Source organism: Limulus polyphemus, unplaced genomic scaffold (assembly GCF_000517525.1).
Source record: "Limulus polyphemus unplaced genomic scaffold, Limulus_polyphemus-2.1.2 Scaffold887, whole genome shotgun sequence".
NCBI lineage: Eukaryota > Metazoa > Arthropoda > Merostomata > Xiphosura > Limulidae > Limulus > Limulus polyphemus.
In genome coordinates, this window is record NW_013666497.1 from 272,079 (window position 1) to 283,469 (window position 11,391).

Consider the following 11,391-nt stretch of genomic DNA (forward strand, 5'->3'; position numbering starts at 1 on the left):
CAAAGTATTTAAATTATAAATTTTTTTTAATTCATGATTTAAGAAGGAGTTACGCATCAATCCAGGGATCAATAACTAGCTACTGCTACAAAACAGAAGCAAAATAAAGAATAAAAACCATCAAAAACAAACAAATTCCTTGACCATTTAGATACTGGATTTGTAATCCAGCAGAAGTCAACTTGAATCATGAGTACAAACAATATCATTATAATTCAAGTAAAACTCCAACAAGCAAAGAAACATGAAATTATCACAATTACTCAGACACCCAGTTACAGTTTCATTTGAAGCTCTAACCAGTTAAAAATTTTCCTTACTGCTACTCTAAGCTGTTATTTCTTACTTTACTTTATACCCTGTTTTATTTATACAGTTTCACAGGTCATGTGTTAAAATTCAATTGCAGGCAAGTAGTAGATACAAAGGTTTAGAACTTTAGATGCTTTAAAGCATACAAGAAAGTACATAAACAGAGCATGCATGAGGATTAACATTCTATCCAAGGCAGTAACTTTAATATGTCAACTCATCTGAATTGATTAATGTATTTTTTAATGAAATATAAGACTTATTTAATGCACAAATGAAAATCAAAACATAATGCAAAGGAAAATTTATGTTTAATTAATCCTGCTGTCTGTGTCAGCTCCACAACATAACAATGACAGTTCTTAAACTTCACAGACTATGCTAAACAGTTAATTGGTTATGAAATGATTCATGCATGGTAACAGGTTAGAATATTTTCAAACCATGACAGGTCAGTGTTACTTGTGAATTATGAAAAAAAATTTCTTATGTTTTAACAATCCTATAGAAATGTACAATTTCATAATTGTTTGTTTTTGTCTATAGAAAAATACAATATTGGTCCGATAAAAATAAATTTTAGAACAGGTGCTCAAAGTGCTCATACAAATTAAGAATTTATTCTCATGGTATAAATTATTTTACATACTGAGTCAGTAAAAGAAACACAAATAAGGGTTTTCATACCTGATTACATGAAACCTTACTGAATATCTTTTAAGGATATGCTGAATACAGAATATCTGAAAATTAACTGTATGTTTGTTTAGTAGCTAAAACACATCTTGAATGAATTTCCAAAGATTAATAAATCATCATAAAAAGTTGTATTTTTTAGTAAAAAATCAAATTGCTACAAAAGTAAATAATGGGTTTTGAACTGTGGACACAATTACACAGATGTATAATCACTCAATTTCTGGTAATCCCTCCCATTCACCAGTTTCTAACTTAAACATTATACATCTACACACACATAAGGCACTTCAAATCAACTAACAATTACTTCTAAAAATAGTTTTAAAATTCCTACAAAAATTGCCCACAAAATGGATTCTTCTTCTGTTGAAGTATCTGATGCATAAACAGAACCTTGACTTTTTGAATCTGATGAATATGAAGAACCTCGTTTTTTAGATCCTCTAGATTCTGCTGGTTTATCATTTTCATCTATTTCCATATATTCTTCAGGGTATATCCATTCAGGAGCATCATCCACCATCACCTCAAGTTCAAACATGCTTATTTCATGAGAGGGATGTCCATATACACCAATTCCAATTGGACGACCAAAACTCCAAGGAATCTCTATTTTATCTAACCCACAGCTAACAGATTGAAGATCATGACTAGCAAGTTCAAATGTTGGTTTCAGTTTCTTTTCTGACACATACAAGTCAGCATCACCAAGAAGGGAGTGTAACAAAATCAATACACCACCATCTGGTGTCAAGCTGTAGTATGTGTAATTCCCACCTCCCACACTTCCAAGTAACTGTTCATGAAAAACTATCTTAGCTTGTACTTGTAATAGAGCAATGATTGTGGTTGAGACAATAATGTGGACACCTAATTTCCAGTACCTCATTTTTTGGCTTTATGCATCCCTAGGAAATTATAAATGAAACAAACATTAAAACATATCAGATTTATATCAACTAAACTACTATTCACTTAATTCAATGATTATTTATAAAAATGTTTACATTTTATAGAACAACATCTTTGTAACATATAAACATATGCAAAAGTATATAAAACTTACTGTACAAGATAATTAAACGTTGTTATTTGAAAAGGGGGAAGAGGGATCATCCAAAAAAGTACAGAAACAAGTTGAATCAAAATGCAAAGAGTATATTTTCAAGCCTATAACTAAGGACTCTAAACAAATAGACAAACTGGGCTGGAAATCCCAATTTTGACTCCACTAAAATTGATACCTACTGTAGACATGAAGTTAAAATATAGATTTGTAGCTTGAGAAAATAATGTAGACACTTGTTTCTTAAGTTTTATTACGTCCATTTATGGAGAATAAATTTTAAGCAACATACATGCATATGCATGCATTCAGTTGAATGTTACATGTTTTTCAACAGTTTACGGCTGCATTGGCTTTTTTATCCACACAACCATTATTTACTGAGCTAGATGGTTTTGTGTAAATGTGTTTAAAAAGCATCAAGTACAAAGGAAGCTGCTCACAACAACATTGAATATGGTTATATATTTATAGCCATGTAAATCAACTTTCAATGAAATATAATTAAGTTTTTAAACAAGTCATGGACATTTGTAGCATTTCGTATAGTATATCTGTCTAGGTTTGGGTGCAAAATACCCAGCCAATTTTGCTGTAGACTTGTGAAACAAAAATATGAACAATATTAATAAAATACTTCTAAAATATGCACTTACAATTTCAACTAAGTACAAAAATCAGTAGAATAAATCACCACTCACAAGAGTAGAGAAATTACTATGGTAATTGTCTACTGTTAGAAAACTCTCTGAAATAATCGCAAAAAACATGTGGAGACAAAGTACAACAGCAAACTCGAGAAATGTCAAATTCAACATGGAAGTTTCCAATTAATGCACTATAAGTTGGACAAATTATTTTCCAATTAATGCACATTAATAAAACATCAGATTTTTTTTCAATGGCTAAAAATGAAGGACTTAGACAAATTCTTCATGGTCATAAATGATGGTGCTTGAATTAATTTTAAAACTATCCTATGACATACTGAATTCATTACTACTGTCCAGGTTTCAGTAAAATATTCATAGCCATTTTCTCTGTAGCAGCTTCTAAAACTAATCAGTAAAAGGCTGGAGATACTGTTATAAACATATACATGGTTTACTCTAATAAAACGAAGAAATTCCAACTAGTATAATGATGCTTAAATGGCTTCTACATTTCTGCAATGCTTTAATGGCTTCAGAGAAAAACATAGAAAATGTTAGAGTGGAAATCTCAACTTTGAAGAATCAACTTCAATATAGCCCTACAACCTTCACAGGAGTTTGTTTAGTGGCTGTACATAGATTTTGGTGCAGTATACCTAGCCATTTTTACTGTAGGCTTCAGAGTTTGAATGGCTTCGATGAGAAACTTGGCCAGTAGCAATGAAAATACTGGTAAAATCTCTTCTTTCTCTTCCAAGAATCAACATAAAAATAGTCCTATGACCTGTGCAGGAGTTTTTTTAGTAGGTTTGAATAAAATATTGAGAGCTGTTTTTCTGCAGGCTTGTGAAAAAAGAACAATGTGAATAATAATAATTTGATAGATTTTGTCTAACAATCATAAAATCAACTTTTTTTTGCTATTTTCAATATTTTAGCAGTCTTAGCCATTGAGATAAAAGATCTTGAGTATTGTTTCAAGAACAAGTCTACTTTTTAAGATGGTTTTTGCCTGTATGTTCTTTTATAGATTTTGAGAAATTCATGGGCAATTCCTATTATGAACCACTATCATGGTTCATGATAACCATCTTTAATGTGTTAATACCTAAAGGTTTACTTTTAATGTTTTATCATAAAATAAACCATAAGGTCTTGATATTACCTTAAGCACATTGTATCTAAGCTTGCATTAACAATTAAGAAAGTTTGAAATCAATGAATTCTGTACTAGCTATATTGATAACACTGTCCACAAATACTTAGACAGTGCTGTTTCCTGTCAGAGTGCAAGTCTACTGGCCTAATAAGCAAATCAGTAGTTTAGTTTGATCTTGTATACGGTGACTTTCAATGTCCATAATGAAAAAGTCAACTACTCTCATAAGCATAGTATAGAGGGTTAAGAACATTATATTAAAACAGTTTTGATTATGCAAATAATTAAATCATGTGACAACCACAGCTGACAAACCTGTGATGGAACAGAACGTATCATTACATTTTGTCATTGTTTTGCAATCCATAAGGAATACGATGCCACCAAAAACTGAATGCTTTTGGGAAGGGTGTGTAATAGTCCTTACTAACACAATTTAATCATACACTCAGATCATAAAGATGTGTGTAAATCAGAGATTTTGAAATTTCCAAGACAGATATCCCTTTTATTTAAAATCATTGGAAAACAAAGAAATATGAACCAACTAAGGCACCAAGACCATGCAGAAGAATATCTACAAGAAGTTGTGTACCAGCCATGGTTAGCAAAGTGTAGTATCTTTTAACAGGTGATAATTCACAAACATTAAGTTCAGTAGCAGAAGCTATCCATATGTCTGGGGCAGCAGTACACGAGCTGCTAACATGGCATATCCATTCAATCATTGCATACCTTAAGCACATGGAGAATGAAGCAGGTACAAATGCTATTCCCACATAAATGGAACTGTTGAAACAGGCTATAAAAACTGTCATTCTCATTTTCTCCATGAGTTATACAAAGCATGATGGGATGAGTGATATGCTTTGGGCATGACAAACGTATGACAGCACCTTTAACAATGGAAACTATGATGCGAGGCTATTGTCAAAATGCAATATGACAAAACAAGGCAACGTCGACTGCAATGATATCATGGAGCTCAAAAATAATTTTAATATAACATACTTAACCCCATGTATATATACAAATGCATGTTCGATTATCATGGAATCTGTTTTTAGAATAACAGATGTACCCAGATTTTAAAATGATTCTTAAGGGCAAGAAATCCTTTGTGGTGTACAAGTGTTCATGTACTCACTATGCAAAGAAATCCATTGGAAACTATAACTAAGTTGTTAAACATAAAAGAAATGCCAATATGATCAGGAAATATATCTAGTGTACTTCTCCACATACATACACAATATAATGTTGAAATTTTAACTTTACTTTAGTGAATAAAACTGAGATTAAGAGAAAGAATTTGTGAGAGAGTTGTGACTGTTATTACGAAGATGGCTTGCTTCTCAGGAAAAAAGTTAAAGAGAAGAGTTTCTGAAATTGACAGTGAGCACACAGAATTTAAAAAATGTATTTATAATGGCATTTCACTTAACTTTGACACCTAAATTCACTGATAATAAATTATATGCGGAAACATCTATTAGCTGAGTTCTTGCATAGATCTTAATATATAACGTTGATAAACGGAAACATCGGCACATGTAGATATGTAGATCTTGAAAGTCGAGCTGTTCAAAAGTTGAAAATAGCATTGATAACTGGACCAATTGTTGGTTGAGATGTTGCAAAGGAAATATCTGCTGAAGCTTTTTGCCAGACACTGTGGTGTGACAGGACCAAACTTTTGTGAGTATCAAGGTGCTGGATCACAGAAGAGTACCAGAAGCTGTACAGAAGCTCTGTGGTGTGACAAGACATTATGCAAGGTTGTGGGGACCAGTGTGGGTTCCTTTATGTCCATGAGCTCAATAGTTACCCACACTGGTCCCCACAACCTTGCACCAGACACAAAGTATACTTGGCTGACATTGAAGATGAATGCATATTAGGATTGGACTACTTACTACCGAGGAAGTTTGTCATTAATTTTGATAACATGACGTTTGGGAACAACAAAGGCCAAGTTCCGGTAACTGTTCAAAGAGAGGTTGAACTTATTAGGTGTCATCAAGCTCAAGTCAAAGTGACTGAAGGCGTTGATGATGGTGAAATGGAACCAGGTATAGATATTAAACAGAGCATGAAGCCACTGGATACACTCCAACAAAGTTGATGTTTGGTCGGGAACTTCAGTTGCCCGTGGATCTGTTAACAGGACGCCCACCTTATGAAGAGTTGCCTGAGAAGGTGTCAGAGTTTGTGAAAGTGTTATCAGAAAGGATGGATGATATTCACCATCAAGTGCGTTCAAACTTGAAAACTTCTGCTGATTCGATGAAGTTATCTTATGATAAGAGATCTACTGAAGTCAGCTTTGTACCAGGAGACAAGGTGTGGTTGTATAATCCCAGGAAGACCAAAGGGAAGTCTCCTAAGTTGTCTTCTCCATGCGAAGGCCCATATGACATAGTGGATCGTCTCTCAGACGTGACTTTCCAGATAAAATGTGGTTGACGAGGTAAGCCAAAGGTGGTGCATGCCAACAGGCTTTGGCATTATCACGGTCTAGGACATTTCAGTTGGGACAAAGTGAACAACAGAACAAATGACGCTGCTGAAGACGTGTCACCTGAAAAAGCCACCGTCGAAGAAGAAACTCTACTCAGTTTTGAGAAGGGAAACGGTGAAGCTCTTGATGAAGTTACTACCACTGATGTGACTGTTACCGATGATAGGACATTTCCTGATGAAGCAGATGAACCCCACATGAAGCAGAAGCCAACGAGACGGAGACCAGTACTGAAGAAGATACGTCCCGTAAAAATAAGAGACTTTGTTGAATTTTGATTTTTCGTTTGTAAATTATGTACATTTATTTAAGTTATTGTTAATTGTTTATTGGTTTAATGTAAGTGGCATCCTCGGGAGGTTACTAGATGTACGGTATTCATTTATATAAGACGGCCAAGAAGTGAAGGCAAGGTAATATGTAATTGAACTGCGGACAGAGAGACGTACTATTGAGTTGAGCACGTGAGACGTTCGTTGTGGATTATAGCGTTTGTTATAGCGCGACTGTGGAAATTAAGTGTATTGCAAAGTTGTATTCAGAAAGAACAAACCAGTTTTATTTAAGAAAGGACTTGTATCGCTAAGATTTCTTCGGAAAGAATTTTTACGGAAAATTAACTAACGACTGGAGACGTAACAATACTTAAGACAATAATATCAAGTCATAGTTTTGTTGCTAAACGACAAGGGCAAACGGAGTAGTATTAAAAGACAACTGGTCTTTATGTCTATTAGATAAATTTCTATTTTTTCTTACTTGCAACGATTAATTAAATATTGCGTTTCATAATCATAATTTCAATAATTCAATGCATAGATATTGTCGGAAATACCGTATTCTTCACATTTTTCCGAGTAATGTTTTCCCGACAAGCATGATTTTCATGACTTGGGGTTGTAGTCTTGCTCCCCCGTTGTGCCTGTAATAATGACATAGTTCATATATTTATTTCTCTTATTCTTTAGATAGTTCTTGCGACTTGGGCAATTCTCTTTGTTTTCAGATTTATCTTCAGCAATATTTGCCTTATCCCCACAAGTTTAAACAGGGGAAGCCACTTTTCACATCTACTGTTCATGTTAAGTAGTATTCCAAGTCCATATAAAGAATGACCGAAATTTAAAATTTTCAGAAATATTTAGATGGATTTGTTTTAACCACAAAACAACACAATGGGCTATCTGTGCTATGTCCATCATGAGTATCGAATCACGGTTTTTAGCAGTGTGAGCCAACAGACTTACTGCTGAGCCACTGGAGATATTTACAAAGAGAACTGCCATCTTGGATTTTGCTTAAACAACGCAAAGTCATAGTAACACCAACAGTTCAGTAAATATCAATATTCTCATACAAATATTTATTTAAATTTGAAAATACACGTTCTAACGTTAAACAAAAATTATTATGAAATTATTTTCAGTATGGGCAATATAACTTTTAAATCTTATTTCAACTAGCTATCAATACAACATGTCCGCTATCAAATCATAAATAATATTCAACGTTAAGCTGGTACACAGTTAAAAAACATTTTATTTAGGCCTATCTATGACCTTCAAAAGCTGACAACTCTACATGTTGAATATTATTTATGATTTTAGCTTTATACACAAGTGCCAAAATACTATAATTATGTCCTCTATCTTCACCGGAAATCAATTGCTTGAAAAATCCGAGGATCTTATCATCTTTAATACAGTACTCCTTATATAATTATTTAATTTGGAAATGCAATTACAGATAGAGTTAATTTTTGTTTTCTTTCTGTGTGTCTTTATAAAACACTAAAGTATCTTCATCAATTTGAATTGTGAGTTAGAATTAAAGAAAATAAAGATGGCGCTTTGATATTATCAACTTTGAAAGCGAAACAGCGTTTTCTACCCATAACGTAGTTTAATAAAAATTTATATATCATATAAATTGTAGTTCTAAACATATTTATAAGTTAGTACCGCTATTCTAACTCTTATCTTCTTGATTAAATACTCTGCTGTGTTAAAATTAAATAACTCATGCTTAAGATCTTCGGTATTTCATATCACAGGACATTCGAAATCGAATAGATCATAAGAACAATGTGTTATTGTTAATTTATTTATTATAATATATAGATATATATATCTATTTAATTACTTTAAAACTTGCAAGCCTATACTATACTATAGTCTATACTCACTCTATAGTATTGTACGTTGTATCCTTGTACAAAGAAAAAGACTAATTTAGTAACTAAACGTAAAATTAAAAAAGGTAAAGCTATCTTGAATTTGAAAGTTGAACTTGTGACATTGGGTTAGGCTTTTACTGCCTTTAGTTAATTTATTAACGTTGCTGGAACTTTAGCGTTTTTTGTTTTTATTAGCTTTAAGTTTAAATTTAACTAAACTTAAAAGTGATTTCGAATGCTAAATCTAAGAATGAAGCCTTTGCTGTATGATTTTATGCCGTCTGATTTAACATTCAGAAAGAAAATACTTTGGACAGGGTCAGAGACCAGCTTAAATCTTCGTGGACTTGCTACTTGTTTGTATGTAGCCCTTATATTAAATATACTAGTTGTAGCAGTTGCTGATGAGACTGATGACTGTAAAATTATCAAAGAAAAAAACCCAGAAATAAATAAGAGAGAAAAGGAATTACTGGATCGCCTTCGCCCACTGAAGGGAATCATGTATGTCAGATTTTCAGTTTATGTAAAGTTACAGCACTGACTTCAGTATGATAAATCAAATAAATTCCTTTATTTGTTTCTTGAAATTTAACATTGAATTCTGTGTTTAGTAAACCTAAAAAGTCATACCCATGTTCCTTGCACTTAAAATAATATGTATAACAAATTTTCCTGTTGAAATAAAACTTCCTTTTGGCTAGTGTTAATCACAGTCTAGTAATTACACTGACTGAGTGGTAAGTTCTACTTTTTTTTGTCGTTTAGGTCATTGATCTACTTAAGAAACTAACAACTTTGCTTTTCATAGCTCTTCACTGGTAGCAAGGGTCCAGTTTGACTGCAGTAATAATTTTGTGCTTTCTCTCATTTAACCATCTGAAAATCCAATTTAGTAGTCTAGTTTTGTTAGCTCATCATTTTTTGTGACTCCTTATTAAAAGCTTGTTAAATCTTAACTTAAGTACACCACATCTACCACATCAAATAGCACATAAGGTCCTAAAAATTTAACTTATTACTAAGGGACAATTTCCCGTTAATGAATCTATTTCTTTTCTTTTATGATATTTCACTAAAGAATTTAACAAAGCTTCTTTTATCGAACTAGAATTTTTCCAACTGTAGAAATAAGAATAAACGGCCAATAATTTCAAGGTCAACTTGTATCGCTGTCTTTAAAAATAAGAGTAAAACTAATGGTTCTTCATTCACTCAGTGACCTGCCTACTGTTACTGACCTAAAAGAAATGAAAGGGGAGGTTTGCCTATTTGGTCTTTTGACCTCAATGTTTAGTTATGGTGCTTTATAAATTTTTTGTCTTTCAATTTTTCCTTTACTACCAAAGATTAATATCTACATGACTCAGATCAATTCCAATATTTTCCATAGAATGCTTTAGGTCAGAAGTATTGTTAACATCCTTTATTATGAAAACAGATGATAACATTTGAAAGCTCAGCCATCTCATAGTTTTAAAAACCTTGTCATCAGTATCCTAAATGTAAGGGCCTAATCCCTATGGTAAATTTTTGCTGGCTTTTAATATACTTAAAAAAATTGTTGTTGTTAATTTTATTATTATCAGCTAATTGTTTCTCACCGTTCCTTCTGGGTTTCTGAATTTATTTTCTATTCTAACAAAAGTTCTGAGTTTTCATAAATCTCCCATCCTATATGTCAGTTTAAACCTCTCAAATGTATTTCATTTATCTCTGATTTTGTCCTTTATGTCTTTAATAAGCCAATTACATTTGATCTTTCGTGGTTTTCTTTCCCTCATTTTAAAAACTTGAGCCCAGAGTCTAGATGATGTTTTTAAAAACATTGCTGGCAAGAATACTAAAGGACATAAATTTTAAGACGTGCTGAATTCAGACATGGCTCTAGATAAGGCATTGCTACAGAGTTGTCAGTCTGTGAAATAGTTTAATTTTGGGAATTAAAAAGAAAATTGGATGAGTATTTTAAAGATCAGTGTTAGATATCAAAAACGGATTTCTGTGTAATATGTTATTGAGTGATAGTAGAAAATGGGATAGCCAAATTGCCCTTTATCTTCTGGAAATTAAACAGAAATAAAGTTTGAAAGGGTGTAAACATGAAATGTCTATTTAAAGTAGAATTATAACGTAACATTCTATCTCAAATAATGTTATTTAACCATATAATTTTTTTCTAAGTTTTTTTTTCATATTTCCAGGACTTTGTGCTATTAAGGCTATGAGAATGCATTTATTTTTGAATACAGTCAAAATTCAAACTTATGCACATTCAAAAAACATTCCACAAATCTAGATGAATTTTAAGCATTGTAAAAATGTCAATTTAACTTCTAAGGCTTTTGTATAAGCTCTTTCATCTTAATGCTTTTCAATATAATTATGAGCTACTGGAATGTAAAGTGCAGTTTGGATCATAGAAATTTTATTAAGTGTTAATGTACGTGTAGATTGTAAATTTATGTGTACAATAAACAACCAACTGGACACATTTAATGATCTTGCTAAGGATATCTGATAAAAAAAAAAATTTAATTGTTTATTTGATATTTTCTTCAAGTTCTGAGACTGAAATACATAAATGTTTTATGTTTATTTATGTTGTGTCCCTATAAAACAAGATAGTCATTACATAGCTGAACACTTATTTACTTTTCACAATTTACAACATATATAAATTAATTTTACTTGACATAATAAAAGAATTATTTATAAAATGTTACATTCCATCAGCATTTCCCAAACTATGATTCGCGGAACATTAGTGTTCCATCCAAGATTGATAGGTGCTCCGTGAGAAAA

The 11,391-nt window shown here is 32.1% G+C and overlaps 1 protein-coding gene and 1 long non-coding RNA gene across 2 annotated transcripts in view; one reads left to right on the forward strand and one right to left on the reverse strand.

The window, feature by feature from the left end:
* Nucleotides 1-135: 135 nt before the first annotated feature.
* The window catches only part of LOC106461048 (UPF0669 protein C6orf120 homolog), a 17,632-nt gene continuing 6,376 nt past the window's right edge, over nucleotides 136-11,391 (reverse strand). The window contains exon 2 of the mRNA XM_022387873.1: nucleotides 136-1,921. Within this exon, the coding sequence (XP_022243581.1) occupies nucleotides 1,304-1,900 (597 nt within the window). The 5' untranslated portion in view covers nucleotides 1,901-1,921 and the 3' untranslated portion in view covers nucleotides 136-1,303. The remainder of the gene's footprint in view (nucleotides 1,922-11,391) is intronic.
* Nucleotides 8,255-9,124, forward strand: LOC111086163. The gene is made up of 2 exons (XR_002610904.1): nucleotides 8,255-8,363; nucleotides 8,884-9,124. It is a non-coding gene; the product is annotated as an uncharacterized LOC111086163 (long non-coding RNA).